The 20,639-nt window shown below is 37.8% G+C and overlaps 3 protein-coding genes across 5 annotated transcripts; 2 read left to right on the plus strand and 1 right to left on the minus strand.

Moving 5' to 3' along the window:
- Nucleotides 1–54: 54 nt before the first annotated feature.
- LOC109007856 (casein kinase 1-like protein HD16) lies at nt 55–5,714 on the plus strand. The gene is made up of 16 exons (XM_018987724.2): nt 55–784; nt 1,204–1,338; nt 1,450–1,523; nt 1,612–1,681; nt 1,805–1,860; nt 1,964–2,035; nt 2,408–2,502; nt 2,594–2,660; nt 2,781–2,910; nt 2,985–3,203; nt 3,298–3,434; nt 4,360–4,534; nt 4,673–4,763; nt 4,878–5,038; nt 5,128–5,316; nt 5,438–5,714. The coding sequence occupies exons 1-16, from the start codon at nt 416–418 to the stop codon at nt 5,495–5,497; spliced, it is 2,100 nt and encodes a 699-aa protein (XP_018843269.1). The 5' UTR covers nt 55–415; the 3' UTR covers nt 5,498–5,714.
- Nucleotides 5,715–7,515: 1,801 nt separating this feature from the next.
- LOC109007855 lies at nt 7,516–8,931 on the plus strand. The gene has a single exon (XM_018987722.2). It carries the CDS (start codon nt 7,678–7,680, stop codon nt 8,245–8,247), a length of 570 nt encoding a protein of 189 aa, XP_018843267.1. The 5' UTR covers nt 7,516–7,677; the 3' UTR covers nt 8,248–8,931.
- A 773-nt stretch (nt 8,932–9,704) lies between these two features.
- LOC109011208 (homeobox-leucine zipper protein ATHB-15) lies at nt 9,705–19,105 on the minus strand. 3 transcript variants are annotated; one of them, XM_035683507.1, is made up of 20 exons: nt 18,827–19,105; nt 18,524–18,759; nt 17,601–17,901; nt 16,913–17,072; nt 16,593–16,693; nt 16,404–16,494; nt 16,006–16,101; nt 15,810–15,923; nt 15,636–15,719; nt 15,306–15,461; nt 15,126–15,200; nt 14,853–14,959; nt 14,573–14,765; nt 13,891–14,076; nt 13,641–13,721; nt 12,604–12,738; nt 12,187–12,512; nt 11,369–11,474; nt 10,371–10,520; nt 9,762–10,035 (listed from the first exon to the last, which is right to left on the minus strand). In XM_035683507.1, exons 3-20 carry the CDS (start codon nt 17,804–17,806, stop codon nt 9,889–9,891), a joined length of 2,514 nt encoding a protein of 837 aa, XP_035539400.1. In that variant the 5' UTR covers nt 17,807–17,901; nt 18,524–18,759; nt 18,827–19,105; the 3' UTR covers nt 9,762–9,888. The 3 variants fall into 3 exon arrangements, with proteins under 3 accessions (XP_018847857.1, XP_035539400.1, XP_018847858.1); XM_018992312.2 differs by having other exon boundaries at nt 9,705–10,035; nt 18,524–19,105; XM_018992313.2 differs by having other exon boundaries at nt 17,601–19,105.
- Between the last annotated feature and the right edge of the window lie 1,534 nt (nt 19,106–20,639).

Here is a 20,639-nt window from a genome sequence, read left to right on the forward strand (position 1 = left end):
TATATTATAAATAAGGAAAAGGACACTTTATATTATAAGTCAGTTTCCCTTCCCTTCTCGTCTCTGTTTCTGTCTGCCCGTATCCTTTCGATCTGTCCAAAACCCTAATTTCCTGCTTCTAAGCCACGATCTCCTGTTCACTGACTCCCCCGATTGTTTGAATTCCCGACTTAAAGGTCCGGATTTTTACACATTCATTGTTCGAATCAGCTACATAGCTCCGACTAGTTTGCTTCATTTCTTCGTTCTTGAGGGCAATTCCCTCTTTGTTGAGGGATTTACACTGTGATTTTTATTTGAAGGGTGATAAGGCAGAGGTAGAGAGTGATATTTCTTGAGATTGCGTGTGTGAGAAAGAGAAAGTGTTGGGTTTTTTTTTTTTTTGGAGCGGATGATGAGATACGTACAATGAACGATGCCGGTACTGCGTAGCAGAGCGCGCAGGGGCCGGGCAGCAGCGAAGCAGCAGCAGCAGCCGAGTCCTAATCCAATCGAAGTGGAGGAGGCGATTGCAACGAGGACGCGGCGAAGACGCGCGGCGGCGGCAGCAGCAAACAACAAAAACAACAACAAACAGCAGCTGCACCAGAGAGGGGTCGATGAGAACGTAGTTCTCCTGGAGACGGAGAAGAAAGATAATCTAGGATTGGAGGAAGGCGGTGGTGGGGCGGAGAAGGAGGGGGTAGGGGAGAAGCAGATGGATGATCACGATAGTGCGGGGAGGAGCAATGACAAGGTGCATGCCGGTGAAGACGAAGAAAGCACCCCTCCGCTTCCTGAGAAGGTTTGGGCCTTTTCTGGTATTTGCAGTGTTTAAATACTTAAGTTCATTGTTGATTGTTTTGGGCTTTTTTAGTTGCTTTCTTAGGTATTACATAAGGACGTGATTGAAGACCGTGACTGCAAATTTTCTTCTTTGGTTACTTTTGATCGTCGTTTCCTTTGTTTGTATTTCCATTATGTGTGTTTTATGTTATATGGGAAGGCGGGGTTCTGTGAACGTTTGAGTTTGTTACGAGTATTAAGTGAAAAAAAAGTTCTTTACTGATAAAAAAAAAAAAGGTGAAAAGAGTCAATTATTTATGCTATGAAGATGGTAAAATAGTGTCAATAGTGTCTCGCATTTTGATTTTGTTCCACTGCCCTGCAAATATCTGTGTGCGTGTGTGCGATTAATTGATTTCTTTGGTTTTGTTGCTGCAGGTTCAGGTTGGTGGTTCCCCATTGTACAGAATAGAGAGAAAGTTGGGCAAGGGTGGCTTTGGACAAGTGTATGTTGGCCGCCGTGTTTCTGCTTTAAGTAAAAATGAGAGAACTACTGGCCCTGGAGCTGTGGAGGTATGTGATTTGTTCTTTGTTGTTACATGATGGATTTTACTGAGTTAATCCCCCCCTTTTTTTGGATCTCTCTGGTTTTCTTGTAACCATCACGCTCACTTCATAAAATAGGTGGCCTTAAAATTCGAGCATGGTAGTAGCAAAGGATGTAATTATGGACCGCCCCATGAGTGGCAAGTGTACAAGTGAGTATGTTTATTTCTCTTAATTTCTTATTAGTGTCATTTTTTACAGTATTTATGAATCTAATATGGACTCTTTGTACTTTTATAGCACTCTTGGTGGCAGTCATGGAGTACCACGCGTACACTACAAGGGCCGACAGGGTGAATATTATATCATGGTATGATATTGTTTGCTTTGTGGTGCTGATTATGCATTTTGAAAGCTTTCATGTTATGTTTCTTTTCAATCTACCATTGACTGGTCATAGAATGGCTTTTTAACAGAACTTTGCTGTGTGCAGGTTATGGATATGCTGGGTCCAAGCTTGTGGGATGTTTGGAATAATAACTCTCATACGTGAGTTCAATGGAACTGACTCATAACTTCATACAATTTTTTGTAAAACACATTCTCATTTCATTGCTTAAATCTCCTTATTAAAGCAATTTTTTAATCTCAGAATGTCCGTTGAAATGGTTGCATGTATTGCCATTGAAGCAATATCAATTTTGGAGAAGATGCATTCTCGAGGGTGAGATTTTTATTTTTTATTTTTTTCATTTTTCTGGCCATACCAAACTTAGGTCGTTGTCCTTTCTGTAATTTTGTTTTTTATGGCGTAAGCTGGAAGGTATTGATCAGGAATTGCAGTATCTTCTTTTTTATTGTGTTTTCTATGTTATGGAGGGGTCATGCATGCATTCTGACTATTTGATATCCCATGAAGAGTAACATAACAGTTAATATTCTATAGTATGAGTATTAGAGTCATAACAGTAATGGAAAGTGGTAGTTACCGGAAAATAGGGATCATTCTTGGATGGATGCATGAGTGATGTCTTTAGGGTTGTGTTCTTCTGTGAGAAGAATTAATGCGCTAATTAATCTTTGTTTTTTTGAACAGATATGTGCACGGGGATGTGAAACCTGAAAATTTTCTGCTTGGTCCTCCTGGGACTCCTGACGAGAAAAGGCTGTTCCTAGTCGATCTTGGATTAGGTACTTTTTCAATGAAGTCATTATAATGTTAATTACTCATTGTGCAGTAGTGTGCATGTACTTATTGTTTTATTACCTGCATGGGCTACAGCTACTAGATGGAGAGATAGTGGAACTGGCATGCATGTTGAATATGACCAGAGACCCGATGTTTTCAGGTACAACCAGTCATTTTATCTGTGCAGTATGCAAAATGTTTGTGTAGCCTGCTTTACCCTGGATCTTTATTTTTTCCATTAATTTGTTGATCCACAAGTTGATATTTTCTGGTTTGACAGGGGAACAGTACGTTATGCTAGTGTTCATGCTCATTTGGGGAGAACTGGCAGCAGGAGAGATGATCTAGAATCTCTTGCGTATCAACTTGTTTTCCTTCTTCGTGGTCGTCTGCCTTGGCAAGGATACCAGGTTTGTCCTTTCTAACTTGCGATAAAAGTTTGTGTCGTTTTAGTGTATAATTCTTAGTAAGGTGGTGTTTTCAGGGAGAGAATAAAGGGTTCCTTGTTTGCAAGAAGAAGATGGTAACATCTTCGGAGACCTTGTGTTGCTTCTGTCCACCGCCTTTCAGACAGTTTGTTGAACTAGTGGTGAACTTGAGGTTTGATGAGGAACCCAATTATGCAAAATATATTTCGTTGTTTGATGGAATTATCTGTCCAAATCTGGATATCAGGCCAATCAACACAGAGGGTGCACAGAAGGTAATGATGCTCTCCATTTGTGTTTGTTGGTGGTTTACTCTTGGAGTATTCTTATGTTTGAAAGTAAGCAAGTTACTCTCTACACTTTGTGAAGCTTATTGGTCATAAGAGAGCTCGATTGGCTATGGAGGAGGAAGAAGACGATGGACAACCAAAGAAGAAGGTTCGTTTGGGCATGCCAGCTACACAGTGGATTAGTGTTTACAATGCTCGTCGACCAATGAAACAAAGGTATACATCTATGGTCTTGTAGTGCATGGTGCATTATTCTTTTGTGATTATCATTTTTTGTTTTGTTTTTATTCATTTTATTTTCTGATTGCTTTTATCAATGGTATAGAGTTATACAAATACATCTATGGTCTCGTCATGCATTATGCACTTTACTCTTGTGATTATACTTGAATTTTTTATTTCATGTTCTGTACTCTTAAATTATATATTATCACTTAATATTAATATATATATATATACCAATGTTTTAAATTCCGTTCCAGTGATCATTCCTGTTTAAGTATTGGAACAGAATATTTCGGTACCGGTGTATTCTGGTGTACTGTTTTGGGATTAATTATATATTATATAATTAATATATAATATAAATATTTATATATATATAAATTAACAACTAATAGAATAAATACATATATGATATATATGTAAGTGTGTATCATGTATATGTGTATATATATGGAAGTGTATATATATGGAAGAATTGAAGATTTATAAAATGAATATACGTTGAAAAGATAAAAACTTGAGTTGAGACACAAAAACAAAGAGAAAAAAATAAAAGAATAGAGAAATTATTAAAAGTAATGATATATTAAAAAAAGAGAAAATGAGGGGACATAATTAAAGTTATAAAAAAATTAAAATTATACAAATACATTTTATATTCTAAAATTAATTAAATACCATCTGGATTTAAAATTTACAAAAATGCCATTCAAGCACAAGAAAATTACAAAAACAGTCCAAAATGGAATAGGGATCGAAATGCCAATTCTGGCTGGAATGGTCGGAATGGAACGGAATTTAAAACTATGATATATACTGTTTAGGTAAATCTTGCTTTATAGATAGAAGGGGCGAAATGTTATACAGCAATTAGTTTTGCTGGGGATGACGGTTTGTGCTGCCTTTGGTGTTGTAGGTATCACTATAATGTAGCAGATACAAAGCTTTCCCAGCACATTGAAAAAGGAAATGAAGATGGCTTATTTATCAGCAGCGTGGCTTCATCTCAGAACTTGTGGGCCCTAATTATGGATGCTGGCACTGGTTTTATTTCACAAGTTTATGAAATCTCACCATTTTTTCTTCACAAGGTACTTGTTTGTATCTTTACCAGTTTACAACTGTCGTGTTAATTAATTTAATGGATTGTTCATAAACAGTTTTGTACTTTTACACTACAGTGCCGTTCATATCTAAGTATCTGATTTACCATTTTGTTCTGCCTGTAGGAATGGATAATGGAGCAGTGGGAGAAGAACTATTATATTAGTGCGATAGCTGGAGCGATAAATGGGAACTCCTTAGTAATAATGTCCAAGGGTTAGTCTTAAGATGCTTGTCATGTTGCCTTTGTGGGCAAAATTTTATTGTGTAGTGTTTAGTGGCGAAGTTGATCTGATTTTGGTTTGACTGACATCTTATTTGTTGAACCAGGTACACCGTATATTCAGCAATCTTACAAAGTTAGTGATTCATTTCCTTGCAAGTGGATAAACAAAAAATGGAGGGAGGGCTTCTATGTTACTGCAATGGGCACAGCTGGGAGCAGATGGGGAGTCGTTATGTCCCGTGGTGGTGCAGGATTTTCTGACCAGGTCATCTCTGATTCAGTAATAATATTTGTGACTATGTACTTTGGTGCGAGGCATTGACAACTAACTGATAAAGTTTTATTAAATCTCAGGTCGTTGAACTAGACTTCCTTTACCCTAGTGAAGGTATTCATCGGCGATGGAATTATGGATATCGAATCACGGCTACTGCAGCAACTTTGGATCAAGCTGCTTTTGTTCTAAGTATTCCAAGAAGGACGCCTACAGATGAAATGCAGGAGACGCTTCGAACATCTGCATTTCCCAGTTCACATGTAAAGGTGAAATTTATATTTCTTTTACATACTATGTTGACTTCTTCTTTGACACTGATTTTTATGGATAATTGATACTGATCTCTAAGATCTTTGTGGAGCCTTACCTAACAGTGGGTCCTTGCAGGAGAAGTGGGCGAAGAATCTCTATGTTGCATCCATTTGTTATGGACGCACAGTTTCGTGATCTGCTAATGTAGTTTAGGGCGCCAAATGTGCTGATAATAGGTTGCTTGCTCTCTCATTTCCAGGCTGAGAGAAATTTTGATGGTTAGGAATTTAGTCAAAATGTAATTAAAGTGAAGAGACTATAGAAACTCTTTTTTGTTTTTTGTGCTTCACAAATTGTATGGAAATTCGGTGATGTTGATGTCAATGCTAAATTTAAGTCTTGAAAGAAACAAGAAATCTTCCATTTCTATTTTCTTCTCAGCGTTCCCTCGTTGTGTTTTCCTTTTCTTTTCTATTTTCCCTCGGGCTAACGAGTGTCCATACAGAAATGGAAATGGCGCTATCGCAGTGCCGAATTTACACGTGCAGATGGACAACTTGAAAATGGGTGGTAATGACATGTATTGTACAAAAGTTTTAATTTCAGCTCAAATATTGAACAATGACATGAGCCACGGGCAGTAGCGACTAGCGAAGTTCATTACGATCCAAATATCTCTTTGCTTGGCTAAACTGCCTCCATGCACATATCAATCACATGGGAACTGTAATACCCACAACTTTATTTATATCTTTCCTTTTCTTACTTTCCCGTTAGACGATATACGTTATTGCCTTCATAGACATATACTCTTTTACTTTATTTAATTGTTTGCCTTTTCTGATGCCGAACTTCAACTACCGCTCTCTGTCTCTCTAATGGATGCTTCAGCTGCTCGTGACTTGGGATTGTAGCTCCAGGGAAAAGAGAAGACCAAGACCCAGTTCAAGCAGTCCTTTTCTTTCATTTTTAACCCCACTTCATGAAAAGCAGTTAGCTAAGGTTTATATGGCTACAACAGGCACGCACGTGAATGGCCAACTCGTTTCATTTTACAGATACATCTACAAAAGTAGATATCCAAAAGGAAAAAAAATAAAAATAAAACCAATACTTCCCTTGATTTTTTAGGCCTTGGATTTTTGAGAAATTTTGCTACATCCTTTTATATTATTATGATCATCAAACAAAAGAACAGTAATGCATATTATACTTTAGTAATTCCATCTCAGAGAACCAAACATGTCCTCTTTTTTTTTCTCTTCATATCGCTATTATGTTAATATTTGCTTGTGAGATTTGAAAAATGTATAATTCATAAAAGAGAAACTATTTGTTATATCTTAGGGGTTGTCTCAGGTGGTAAAGGCCTTATATTTGGGGGTATGCTCCCCATAGGTTTAAGGTTTAAATTTCATTGGATACAAATAATCTTTATAAAAATTTTTCTTTTGAATTACCCGATGTGTACTTATGGGAAACTCCTTCTCGAGAGACTGTGCATCCCCAGGATTAGTCGGGACTCTATTCTTGGACACCCGGTACCAATAAAAAAAAAATCTATTCATCATCCTCACACTATTTTTTATTTTTTTATTTTTTTATTTTTTTCTCTTACCAAATGTGTGGTATATGAATAATGAGTAGAAAAATTCATTAAGTTTAAGTTTTTTAAAAAAAAAATCTAGTTGTTTTAAACTAGTTGTTTATCCTTGAAGGACTGATTCTTTCATTTACTTGTACATGATCACCTCATATGAACTGTGCACCGAGTAGCACCGCCCCCCAATGCTTAAAATGATGTCGCGGAGGAAGTGGGAGAAGTTCGAACTTGGACTAAGAGGATGTGTGCTTCTATTAACGTGGCTGGCATGCATTAGTCATAAAAACTTTGAAACTCAAAAATCAAAACGTAATCTTCAATATATATATATATATATATATATGTCACATCATTCATCAATGATGCTACGTGATGTTATGCTTGAGATGTTACAAGTAGCATTACATGCATACTTGTTTCAAAAAGCAGAAAACTTGTCCCGTTGATAAAAAATTTCCGTAAAGATATAGCATGTTCACACGACTGCTCACGCATGCATTGAAACTGACATGTGAGTTCCCAAGATCCTCATAAATTCACTGTCGAGATTCTGAAAGTAGGATCAGCTCTAATATAAATAAGAAGCTGTACTTTCCTAAATCTTCCACCATGAGATAGACTTCAACTTAGTAACTCCAGAACCGCTGCTCTCTTCGCTTTCTCTAACCCTCAAAATAATTTCTAGCGTTATACTCGATCGCTAGCTTGTAGTTTTCTGTTCAAAGCTCGAAACCCCAACTTCTTCCAATATCCTCGATCGTTATCGTGTATCATGGCGCCACATGGAAAGGCCATTGCAAGCCCTTACACCAGGAAAAACAACTTCTCCAAGCCGCCAAGGCTCTCTTCCGACAGCCTTCAACGAACGATATCAGACATTTCATTCGAGCTTAGCAAAGAAGGGATTGACTTAGAACTCCCTCCAGTATCCGAGGTTGAAGATGCAAGGTGCGAGTGCTGTGGCATGTGCGAGGAATGCACGCCGGAGTACATTGACAAGGTGCGCAACAAATTCTCCGGGAAGTGGATATGTGGGCTTTGTGCCGAGGCAGTGAAGGAAGAGGTGGAGAAAAATGGAGGAAATAGAGAGGAGGCTTTGAGTTCACACATGAGTGCATGTGTTAGGTTTAACAAGTTTGGAAGGGCTTATCCAGTTTTGTTCCAAGCTGAGGCCATGAGAGAGATGTTGAAGAAAAGCAAATCGGAAGGGAGAGGTGTGAGGACCAAGTCTATTAGTCCTAGGGACAAAGGAGCTGTGCAAAAGAAGGGTGGGATTGCTCGGAGTTCAAGTTGCATTCCTGCAATTACAAGGGAGATTGCTGATCTCACCATAGCCAATTGATTCACCGACATGATTCTATATTTATATGTCATGAACATGTTCCCTCTCGTCTTTAATCTGCTAAAAATTTCTCCCTTAAAACCTATCCACCAAAAAGCCATATTAATTAGGATATTGCATAGCGCGCAGTGAAGATCCTAATATCTCCTTAAGCTTGCATATATTCTTTGATCATCAATATTTTGTGAGCCAATAACCTTTGCGTACTTAACCACCTTCCTAGGTTTTTTGGGTTACTCCCAAGTTCCATGTACCTTTCTTCTTTTATCTATGGTCCTTTTTGGCTTACCTTGGATGTTTTGATCTCAGCATGCCTTAATTTGATCAGTTATCCTCTCTGGGTTTCTGTGTAGGTTCAGGATCTCCCATGCATCGATCTCTTATACTTTCCAGAAGTAAGTTGTAAAAGTGGTTCTAAATCCTAATCTCAACCTTCATGGCTTTTATGTGTTGGCTCAAATGCTTATTCGCATTAATCCGTTTCCCTCTAGCTAGGGTTTTTGTTTGGGTACTTTTGGACACTAAATCAGCTGTTTTTGTTTCTAAATTGCCAGTTCATATATCTTGACAATAAATCAGATATTGCAGCAACTACTGTATTTAACAACCAAAACCTCAGTGGTTGTGAATCATGTATTTCTACATATTTACATATTCAATAAGATTGTCATTTTCCATGTTTTACTTCTGTAGTAGTTTATTTTGTGTCATATCTACTTCCTTTTTGTGTTGCTAATGGAAGCAATAACCCAACTGGGACTCGATGGATTTGCAAATGTAAATAAATGCAGACATAGCATGTTTTGGTTCCGTATCCAACATCGTATTCTCATTCAAATCCGATTATTAAGAATAACTAGAGCAATCACGTACTGCTAACGGAAGCTTTTCATATTTTGATTCCGGATTTGCATTCCTTTTATTTGTTCCTTCGTACATGATTTCGGCTGTATGTGGGTGAGACTGGGGGTTATAAATAAAGCCCTTGATTTAAGTCTTGAGCATAATAAATAAACGATTGATTTAAGTGGACAACTAGACATCATCCATTAAGTTTTTTATAGTTTCTAATGCGATAATAAAAAAATAAAAAAAGCCACTTTGCCGCAAAGGCTGATAAGAACTGCTCATCCGGTGCCAGCTTCAACGTGAGCATGAAACCATGCCTACTACAATCTCAAATTATGTGTAGATTAGATTTTGGGTTCAATGCCCTGTAAATAATAAGATGGTCAATTTTCAATCAAGCAAAGGTCAATTAGGCTTGGGACCTCAACAGTTTCACTTTGTTCTAGTTGGAGAAAGAGAACCAAGTTTAGTTCTTAGTGAGCGTTGCTTGATACACTCGCAACACACCTTCCCTGCAGCAATGTTTATGTTCACAGCAAAAACACCAAAATACAACCTCAAGCTATTAATGGTTGGTTGTAGATTAGGGGAAATAACAATCGATTGATTAAAATCATAACATGTCAAGGCACATGTATCAGTTTCAAGGTGCACCAGAAGCAGGATAACACATACGCAGTCTTAATCATTCAAGAGGTTTTTGTTTTTTTTCCTTTCTAAAAGACTAACAAGCCAATAAAACATAAGGGTTTAGGAGTTCTGTAAGCATGATCTCCCTCCTATCTGTTGTTGTCATACAAAAGACCAGTTCACAAACATAAAGCAGATGCAGTGAGCATTCTCTTCTTCATTCAGCACCTTCCAAGCCACTGCTCTCTCATAAGAGACGGGTCGGCCCATACTTGAGAGACAGATACCACCCTGGAGACAAGCAAAGCCCTGCCGAACAAGCAGAAAAAGAAAAACCAAGTTTAAAAATCAAGTTATAATCAATTCTGATCTTATGAATAAATTTGTTGAATAAATGCTTAGAACTGAAGGCCAGAGTAGTGCCTTATGCAGCATTAAAATGACCTCTCAAGGGTCAAACTTTAACATGACGCAGGAAAATTATTGCAACTGTTATAAAGTAATGTATTGGTGAGGACTTCCATACTTAACGGTAACTCCTTACGGCCCCTATGCTAGCTCCCACTTGGGAATATTTATATTTGGTTTCAATTAGTTAGTTTCGATTACTAAGACATGAAATCATGACAGAGATGATGCCATACCTGTTGCATTATTTGTGGGAACTCTGAGAAGAGTGTTTTTCGGCCATGATCGTCAAATATTTTTTCCAGAGTTATGTCTTGCAGTGCAACCAAGGTGGTCTCAAGCATGTCAAGCCCTGCCTGGTTTGCAAAAGTGAAAACTGGTAATGCCTGCATAAATTGAGGATTAGTTTTATGGGTTTAAAGGTTAAAAATAGAACTCAAAACATAATGTTTAGACATGGATCAAAATTCATTTCTCCGTACGAAAATTCATGAATACTCGTTCAACCTCACATTCTAAGGATAGAAAAAACAAAGTTTGATTTAGCATGGTTGTCTGAAAATAATCTCTTGCGTTTTCAATGCCCTCGTCAGTGAAGAAGCTGGATATCATTTTGATAGATAAGGTTATAAAAATAGCTGTGCATCATAAAAAAATTTCTTCCATCTTATTTATGGCCAAAGCCAATGATGAGACTTTCCAGTCTCCTTTGTCAATATGGAGAGATTGCAAGTCTCTGATCAGTCCATATTCACAAGGCGTCAGCTCAATAGAATGAACCCCAGATTGAGGATTAATAATTCTACCTGACTTTTCTTTTTGTTAGAGAGAGAGAGCTTCAGGGGTTTTTAGGGCAGGTTTGTGGCCTTAGATGAGACACAAAATTATTATCTGATCTCATTTCATCCCATTCCACTTATTCCCAAACATAATTCAAATACAAAATTTTCAAACTAATCATTATAACTTCTTCAAACTTCCAAATAAAAAATAAAAAACAATTCCAACTTTTTCAAATCCCCAAACAAAAATAATATTATAAAACTATATTCTTACAATATTTTAACTTTATAATATTTTTTATTCAAACTATCTCCCTACTATTCACAGACTATCTTACTACTATTCACAAAATTCTCATCTCATCTCACTCCCCAAACAAGCCCTTTAGTGTTCTCCCTCCTTCAGGGAGCCAGGGTGGGCTGTTAACAAAGTAAGTAATTTTCATGCATACCTTCATAGAGCAGCACATTATTGCATCTGAGTGATGCCACAGAGTTTTGAGGTTGGCTTCACTTCCTTCATTGCCAGATTTGAGTAGCTCCACACCCATGTAGCACCTGGCAACATTAGAGAGAGCCAAAACTTATCTGACCATGGAAATATACATAACACTGATTCCCCTAACAAAAGTTGCCATCTTAAGACACTAACCCAGAAGGGGTAAAAAAGTCCAAAATAAGGTAGCATGCTTCCCAAAGTCTTATAGTCTAGGGAAAGATGAGGCAAATCATGAGTGTCAGGCATCATTAAGTGCTTTTTCATTTGCTACCAGCAAGACACAGAATCTCATGCTAAAAGTTCACAATTAAACACACACACACATATATATATGTAAGACTTTGGTTTCGCAGCACCAGATAGGAAAATAGATTTTCAATAGGGCTTGACAGTATGTCACAGCTTGGAGCTGGAAAACTGGCTACAAAACCACCACCCAGCCAGCAGCATATCGTAGTGCTCACATTGACTATCAACCAACAAGTGTTGGTTTCAGCTCAGTTTGATAACCCTGATGGGGATGGTGAATCCGGGGGGGAGGGGGGGTCCTTTCTGAGGACCAACACCCTTAAAAACCATCAGCAACCAAGGGTCAGTGCCAAGCCCTAAATCATGATGATAATTGGCCAAATGCTACACCATATGGCTCTTCCAATATCTACATCTTGTCAAGTGATTCATCAACTCTTAATATAACACCATGACCTGCAAGCCAACTAAATGACAGCACAACAAAAATTGCCAGAACACATTTGAAAACAACTGCTGCACCTGTAACTCTGGCAGATCCAGCGAGCAAGGGTCTGAGCTTCAGGGGTACCCAATGGTGGCCGAAGGCCTGCATGTGAGCTCAAATGAGAGGGAGAGAGTGCCAACGCCACTCTCTGAACTGATGATATAATGCTGCGGACATATTGGCGAGCCATGGATGCTACATGTTCTTGCATGTGGCTCTCATATGCAAATTCAAATGCTATTGTCATCACAGATCGGACAGAGCCAGCATTAGCAGAATAATCAGTAGACGTTCTATTACCAGCTGGCCCAATTTCAAGAGCAGAAGCAAGGTCCAGGGTGCGGTTTGGACTAGAGGCTTCCTGCAATATTTTAGAGTCCATCAACTAAGAAACCTACGGAATGTGGTAGCAGAGAACCAGCAAAACAGGCACACATGATTCAGAAGCTAACCTTCCCAGAATCAAGGGGAATGATGCGAAAACCAGAAGGCAGAAGAGGTGCATCGTCAGCGAAAGAAGCATCAATTGGAGCAAAGATAAGTTCCGCACAGGTTCCAACAGCATTCTCATCCATTCCACTACAGAGCTATTGAAAAACAAGAATACGAGTAAGTTTATATACCGGGAACAAACAAACACAAAAACATCAGGGTTGACTACAAAATGCTGGTTTACACACTAGGATGAATCCCAACTTGACCAATTCAACCAGTTATGGCAATACCACTTGAGTCCATCTGCTCAACATCTTTCCCAGCATTTTCTAGGCCAAGGCAACAAAGTAGACTGGCAGTGTGGTTTTGCTCACTTAGAAATTCAAGAGGGAAAACAGAGAGAGAAGGCAAATTTTTGCTTGGTTGAAAACCACTGTTTCTTTTTTAACAGGAGGGGAGGTAACTCAAACAAATAGAACCAGGAAAAAGTTCAAAAAAATTTATAATAGAAAATACATTTTTGAGAAAAGTACTTGATCACAGTAAGTATAATTCGTAGATAATGTGAATAGAACAGTGAGAAAGCCAGCAACCCAAAAAATTGTTATTTTTTGTCACTGAGCTTAGTTCCTACGAGATTTATAGCTTCAATTTCAACTCAACCAACCATTCAATGCTAAAGCAGAGTCCAAGTAATTGGAAATATCATAAAATAAAGCCTAAAGCAATCCAGGCTAAGCTAAATGCGAACACAATCAATCACTTTTTTTATAAGTAAACGATTCTATTAATAAGAATAGGCATAGCCCAAGTACACAAGATGGTATACAAGATGTGACAACTATCGAGGAAGAAGAAATGGAAACAAGAACACAACCAATCACTTCATAAAATCAAATCGAACGAGATATAAGAGCTTAACAAGCAAGGTCAAACCCAGCTGGATCTTGGGCCGATTACCAGGGGGAGATTAGCTGGCACAAGCATTAACTTGTAGGACCACCATTATCACATAGCCAATCAAAAGACAAGCAATAAAGGGACAATTACTTACTTGCAACAGAAACATTTCTCTAGGCATTATTGTGTCTTCAGGAGTTGGGCCCACACCTTCCAACTTAATGACTTCCAAGAACTTGCACACACAAAGAAGTATGTATCACGGGGTTTGGATATCAATCCGAACAAAATGACTGGATGAAATTATACTAACTACAGCAATAGAGGAACTTCTGGTTCACACAAATGGATTGGAGTATATTACATGGAAAAAAAGAAAACAGTTTTTTAATATTATTGCTCACCTCTTCATGCTCCATAGTGTGAGCCAGTGGGAGTATAACTTGACCCCCGAAACTTCCAACTCGAGACCCTGGTAAGCTACAGGGACCAATTTTGACAGCTGCAGCTGAATAAGCATCAATATTGTTGTCTGCCCATTCTGATCTGTGCTCTCGTAGGAATCTAAGAAGAATCGCAGGAGGGACATTCTGAAATAGAAATTATCAGTACGGTATCAAAACAAGAAGAACGCTATGCAAGCTGCAGGTCCAAAATATTTTAAACGATCCTTTCAACACTTCAATTTACATAGCAAGCTCTTAAAATACAAATCACAAGATTAAATGCTGTATTAGAGGTACACCGTCTAGATAGTTAAGGTTGAAATTTGTGAATATCCAACTCAGTAACTAAAGGGACCTCTATATTCTATAATATTCTTTTGTGCATCTCTTGTATGCTACCACCATGCTAGAGAGGGAGGGCTGACACACTGGTAGAGAGAGCAATAAAGGTAGCATGATTATTTTTCATGGTTATTGCCTGAATCGAAGAAGCAAGAAATATTCCAAATGCACCCCATCATCGAAAGGTCCTGTGCCTAAACGACCAATACAGTTTATGCAGCATAAAAACTGCTATCAAATTTTATATCCAAGTATTTCCCACAGGCAATTGCAAAATAGAGATTACAAGCACCCTGACCTGCAACAGCATTGATGCTTTAGCACATAAGACAGCATTGCTCACAGCTGGAAACCCATTAGAAAAAGGAAGATTTAAGCCCATCAGCTTGTCAGGAGATGAGTTCACAAGAATAGTAACATCATCCATGCCATCATTTCCCATCATCGACCACCCCTCATCGGTAAACCCATTAAGGGCCTCATTAAAACCCCTGCCAGACAACATATATTGCATTCTGAACCGCAGAGAAACATTAACAGAATGTAGAGATCATTTCAAATGATAAGAATATGTCAACCTGCTCAGCCTCTGGCTAAGTGCTCTAAGAGCTGCAGGTCGTCTGGCCCAGCCCGTAGTGTTAGACTGAGAAACCTCATGAGCTATCTGCCTCAGCTGGCGTAGAGCCTGAATGAAAATGAGAGAGACAATACAGTATATAAGCCTCTTATCATTATAGTTTATAATCGAATCTCTCAGGTAAATAAGAAAAGTTCCATATTGGTTCTATGTCTCAGGTGGTAGAGGTAACACAGTCAGTTTAAAAAATAGAAAACTAGATAGCTAATATTACCGTCATGGTTGTCTTTTGCGCAAGCACAGTCGATGATTCATACAGCGGACGTAATACTTCTGGGACACTCCATGGCTATTTAAAAAGACAAAAAAGTGAGTGTCATACTTCCCCTATCAAATACTCCACGATCAAACCACATGACCGAAGATTATCAAATACAATGTGCAGTTTTCATACCTCCAAATCCATATGATCAACAATGTGAATGATCGAACCACTGCCTTCGCAAGGTCGTATGAGATACCCACTAGGAAGCATTTCTGCCCTCACAAAATGCTGCACAGGTGGCATGCTTGGACCATTTTGAGTATTTTTAAGTGACCTCTCACAAACCTGCACACCATTTTAAATAATCAGAATGACTTGAGACACAATCGACAAGAAAGATATCAAACCAGATCCATGTCCTTGTGTGTGTACATGTGGTTGTGTACAAAAGAAGCTCAATAAACTAAAATGTACAGTTTCATGATGAATCATAAGCCCAGATGCTTTGGAACCACATACCACAAGGCTGCCATCTTCTAAAACAGAAGTATAGCGAAGCAACCAGAAGTCACGAGCAGGCGCCAATGTAGTAGGCGCATAGAGCTATGTCAATAACAAATAAAAATATTAATAAACTATTGGGTAGTAAAGGGATCCAACAGACATTAGAAGGATTTTACAATTAGTGTTTACCTGCATGTATAGCAGCTCGATGGTTCCACCATTTGCTGTGGGCAGCACATTCAGAACATCCACAGCTCGGCAATCGCGGAACCACGAAGGCCTATCCTTGAGGATTTCTGCAACCTGGAAGGAACATAGTCAACAGTACAATTTCATATACTCAAACTACAAACTTAACACTAAGCAGAAAACCCACAGCACTTACCCTTGTGGGTTCTAGACCCACTAGGCCACAGGCTCGTGCTGCCACTCCAGTGCAACCATGAGAAATAGCAACGATTCCAATGGAATCCGGACCAGGCTGAGCACATCATGAAGAGATGAAAACGAAAAAAGATTAAAACCAGTCGTTCAACCAAAAAATTTTTAGCATCATCTTCTGAAACATGGAATTGAACAACAGCATATTAGACTATGCCGTTTCCCCATAAACCGGGAAAAACATGCCGACAGAATTAGACACATCTAGCACTGCGGAGCACAACAAAAACCAAGGCTTGAAGTTCAATTTAATGAATTAGTATTACTTATTCAAGGCATTGGAAAAGAACTATCATTTCAATGACATTTTTTTATTTAAAAAAAACAAGTGTTAAAAGATACCTTCATTCCAGGCATTTGGACCCACTCCACAGCAGTTCCAGTGGCCTTTGAAAGAAACTCTGCTAAAGTCTCCTCTGCAATGGACAAAAGCCTGTAAAAGATACAAGCATGCATTTATCAGACACTAGCACAAAGAGAAGTTGTATAGCACAATGACCTGAAAGGACCTAACTATATGGGACCACTAACCCTGCAGGACTAGCATCCCTTGGCGGATGCTGAGCTGTCAAATGGTGTTGACCACTTGTCACCACCGATTCACAACTTGTATCTTTGGTTGCAAGCGTTGTCTGTCAGAAAAAGCAACTTCCAATCTCAATTACTCGCAATTCATTAGATGAGGATAAATATAATATGATGGTTACTGACAAAAGGTACAGAAAAATGCAATCTTGGGATATTATATCAGTTGCATTTGGAATAGCAATTTCAACATACAAACTCTTCTTTTCCAATGATTTTTCCAGCAAACATAAAGATAAAAAATAGGGAAATTCATAAATTCTCACATTCTGGGTATGTTGGCGGAAGTAACCATTCTCATACACCAGATGCGAGACCTGCTTCTGCAACCTATCATTTTCCTCCATCAAAAGTTTGTTCATTGCTGTCAGCTTCCTATTTACAGCTTGAAGCCGCGAAGCCTCTTTCCTCTGTTTCTCTCTGCATCTGAAGAACCAAGTGATTGAAATTGTTATTAAAATCATGGCAAGGTAACAAACTGAAAACTGAATAAAAAAGTAGGAAAATAAATGAAGACAATTAAATTACCACCTATATTTTTCAGCTTTTTACCTATAAAAAAATTACCAATTTTTCATTATAGATTCATGAAAGCAATATTACATCCTCGAGATTAAACAAATGAAATATAACACATATAACAGAACAACTCAATATCTATTCATTTTACCAGTGTCTCATCAACCAGATAACCAAAAGATTTTTGAGAACAAGTTTCAATTACCAGTAGGTTATTCAGAAAATCTTGACAAAAATACTAGAAATGGAATTCGAAATATGAAGTCTCTTCTAGCAGTGTCTCCAAACAATGAAACTCGGACAAGCCAAATGCTTACATTATGAACAAACAAAAAGAGAAATTCTTTATTCTTTTGAAACTTCACTGGCAACTAACAAAGAGCCCAACATTAGGATACACAAATTTGGACTGCAAAACTACCCAACAAACCGTACCTTCTGTTCTGGAACCAGACCTTGATCTGTTTTGGCTCGATATTGGAAAGAATTGGGCACTCACGAATAAGCTGCTGGCGGCGAATCGAACTTGGCTTTGGGCAATCGTGATAGAGCCTCTCGAGTGCTTCAACCTGCTCAGGTGTGTACCGGACATACTTCCCGTTGTCCATTGCCAGCTTACCATCCTTGCAGGACATTGCCATCTCCAATCAGCTAAAATTTAACTTATTCACTAAAGACTGAACCAAAGCCAATTAGCTTCTCCTTCCTAAGCACAACCTCCAAAACCTTTTAAGAGCTGCTTCAAAACAACAAAACCAGCCGCAAATTTAACTCAGACCAGATTCAAGGACCCCCACCAAAAATACGGAAACAAAGCCCCCAGTAGCTTCACCTCTTGACAATCTCAAGCGGCTTTTAGAGCTTCAAAGCAACACAACTAGCCACATATGGAAAGTTAACCTCAAATTCAAGTAACCCAGAAAAGCCAACTAAAATCCAAGTAGCTTTGCTTTCTTAATGACAACTCGAAGCACTTGCTAGAGCTCCAGAGCAGTAAAAGAGAAACAAACCGGAAGTCTTAAGAGAAGTTGAACATTTTTTAAATTTGTGTCCACATCATAAAATTGTAAAATTTGTTTAGAATACTGAGATTGAGAAACAGAAGGATAGAGAGAAACCGAAAAAGGGGCACCAATATCCCTAACTAGAACGCAGTTACCTCTGTTTTCTCTATACGAGACAGCCCGAAGCACAATAAATGATAAATATTTCGAGATCAGAGCTTAAACCGAACGAATTCTCACGAATACGTTCGAAGCACCACAGTAAAAAGTGTTTCCCAAAATACCAGAAACAAAATCACCACGCAACGTTTCGCACCAGATGTTTCCTCGTGATTTAAAAATAAGTTCTCTTACCTATCCAACGACACAACCGAGTGTCAAGATCCAATTCAGCATTATCGGAACGAGTCCCAGCCACCGACTCCGAATCTATCAAAAGCCAAGCTCAAAATAGATGGTTTCCCAAAAGATCCAAGCTTGCTCTGAAATCAAATATTCCGACCGATCTCACCCGTTTACGGCCTCGAAACCAGCCAAAAGAACACAGTTTGACCAGCCTTCGTGGCCCCCAAAGATTCCTCTGCTACCCCCTGAAACATTTTCCTAAGGTTTCATGGAAAGAAAGAAACAAACATAGCTCAAATCAAAGGGCATTACACTGTCACAAAAAAATGGGATTCCTGTTTCTTCTTGTGTTCTTTCTGTGGATGGAGCTAGCTAGCGGAAGATGTTGCTTTCAGAAGCAAAAGGAAAGGAAAGAAAATGGAACGGAGAGAATCAGGAAAGAGCGAACCCTAGCTGAAGACAGAAGAAAAGTATTGTGCTTTGATTTACTTTTGGTTTCATTTGTGTTTTTGTTGGTGGTGGTGGTGGTGTTGCGTTTCTTCTGTGGGTTTTCATTGGTTCGTCACTTTCGGCTCAGAGGTCTTCCCTCCCCACTGTTTAGGGAAATGGAGCAATATATTTCTTTTAGTAATTTTTTCAAAAGTTGGGGTGCTGTGTGATGACGAAAATATCCTTGTTTCACTTTGTGTCTTCTGTGCTATTGTGTGGTCTTGCTCCCCGTTGTTAGAAAATGGATATTGACCACTCTCACCCAAATTATAGCGTAATATTCTATTTTCCAAAACAATAGATTGATAATTAAAATGATCAACATATTTATCTCATCGAATTAATTAAGTTCTTTTTATACTCGAAATTTTGCGGTGGAAAAAAATATTATTGTGATGTTTTAAAAGTAATTGAATAGTACAATAACATTTAGGAATAGTAAGTTAAAATGAGTTGAAATAAAATATTATTTTTTAATATTATTATTATTTTAAAATTTTAAAAATTGACTTATTTATTATATTTTATGTATAAATTTAAAAAAATTATAACGATGAAATAATTTTTATATCTAGATCAAGCCTTAATTACTATGAATTTGACTTACATCTTGTTAAAAATTTATTGGATAAATCCTGTTAAAAAATGAATGAATAAGAATGAAAGTTTAATTGAAAAGTCAATTACCTTTTTTTACTTAAAGCAATATTGTTAATTCATTTTTCAAACGGGATGCATCTAGTGAAATTTTAACAGGATATAAGCAAAATATTAGTTGATATATACTTGCTAGATTTTCTAGTTGTTGGTCTTTAACTCAAATAGATACTATTCATTTATTATATTTAAAAAAAAATCAAAACGTTTCATGTTGTACATTAATTATATACTAAATGATTCTAGTAAAATAGAAAATCTTATTGCTGCTAACTCAATATTTTATTGTTTAAGAAAGCTATAACTAATATTTTATCATTTAAATATGCAATAATATGTATGAAAATATATATATATATAAATTATGCAATGGCATGATATTTTTCAACCATTATTGAACACTTATTATTATTAAACACTTGGAAAGAAATCAATCTAGAATTATGGAGGGGTTAGTTTTGTCAAACAGATGATTGGCCACAACGGTAACTGGAAAATAGCAAGGAGGGGTGGTGATTTGGGGGGGCATTTTGGGGAATATGGAGTAGGAATGAGAAGCTTAAAAAATACAAAAGGGCATGGGGGAAGGGTTTGCGTGGGACACAGAGGACACCATGATGAGTTTTTTGCATGCGTCTCTCGATTTTAAAGCTCAGAGAAATATATTATTTATTTATTTTCTCTTAAAAATAAAATATTATATAAATTTCCATATGAGGATACATCATCATGGTCATGGCACTGCACTGCACTGCTATCCGTGACGATATATAACATACCCACATACATACATGACATGATGAAAAGATATGAGATGACATGCGAAGATCAAAAGAAAGTAATTGTGATGGGATGGTGCCTGGTTGGTGCGGGATGTAAGAGTGTAGGGACAAAAAGGAGTTAGCAGGCCTTATCGTGGCTGTGGATGCCCTGGACTCTGCTCTCGGATCTCAGAAACTGTTAAAAAGGTACAGAGAGT

Source organism: Juglans regia, chromosome 12, assembly GCF_001411555.2.
Source record: "Juglans regia cultivar Chandler chromosome 12, Walnut 2.0, whole genome shotgun sequence".
Taxonomy (NCBI): domain Eukaryota; kingdom Viridiplantae; phylum Streptophyta; class Magnoliopsida; order Fagales; family Juglandaceae; genus Juglans; species Juglans regia.

Coding starts and splice junctions, on each gene's coding strand:
- LOC109007856 (XM_018987724.2), top strand. CDS start 416: ATGCCGGTACTGCGTAGCAGAGCGCGCAGGGGCCGGGCAGCAGCGAAG. Junction 2,911..2,984: donor TGCCTTGGCAAGGATACCAG/GTTTGTCCTTTC, acceptor TGGTGTTTTCAG/GGAGAGAATAAAGGGTTCCT. Junction 4,764..4,877: donor CTTAGTAATAATGTCCAAGG/GTTAGTCTTAAG, acceptor TTGTTGAACCAG/GTACACCGTATATTCAGCAA.
- LOC109007855 (XM_018987722.2), top strand. CDS start 7,678: ATGGCGCCACATGGAAAGGCCATTGCAAGCCCTTACACCAGGAAAAAC.
- LOC109011208 (XM_018992312.2), bottom strand. CDS start 17,806: ATGGCAATGTCCTGCAAGGATGGTAAGCTGGCAATGGACAACGGGAAG. Junction 17,073..17,600: donor GTCTGGTTCCAGAACAGAAG/GTACGGTTTGTT, acceptor TTGGTTCTTCAG/ATGCAGAGAGAAACAGAGGA. Junction 10,521..11,368: donor TAATGTGCTGCTCTATGAAG/GTATGCATGAAA, acceptor CAATTTATGCAG/GCATTACCAGTTTTCACTTT.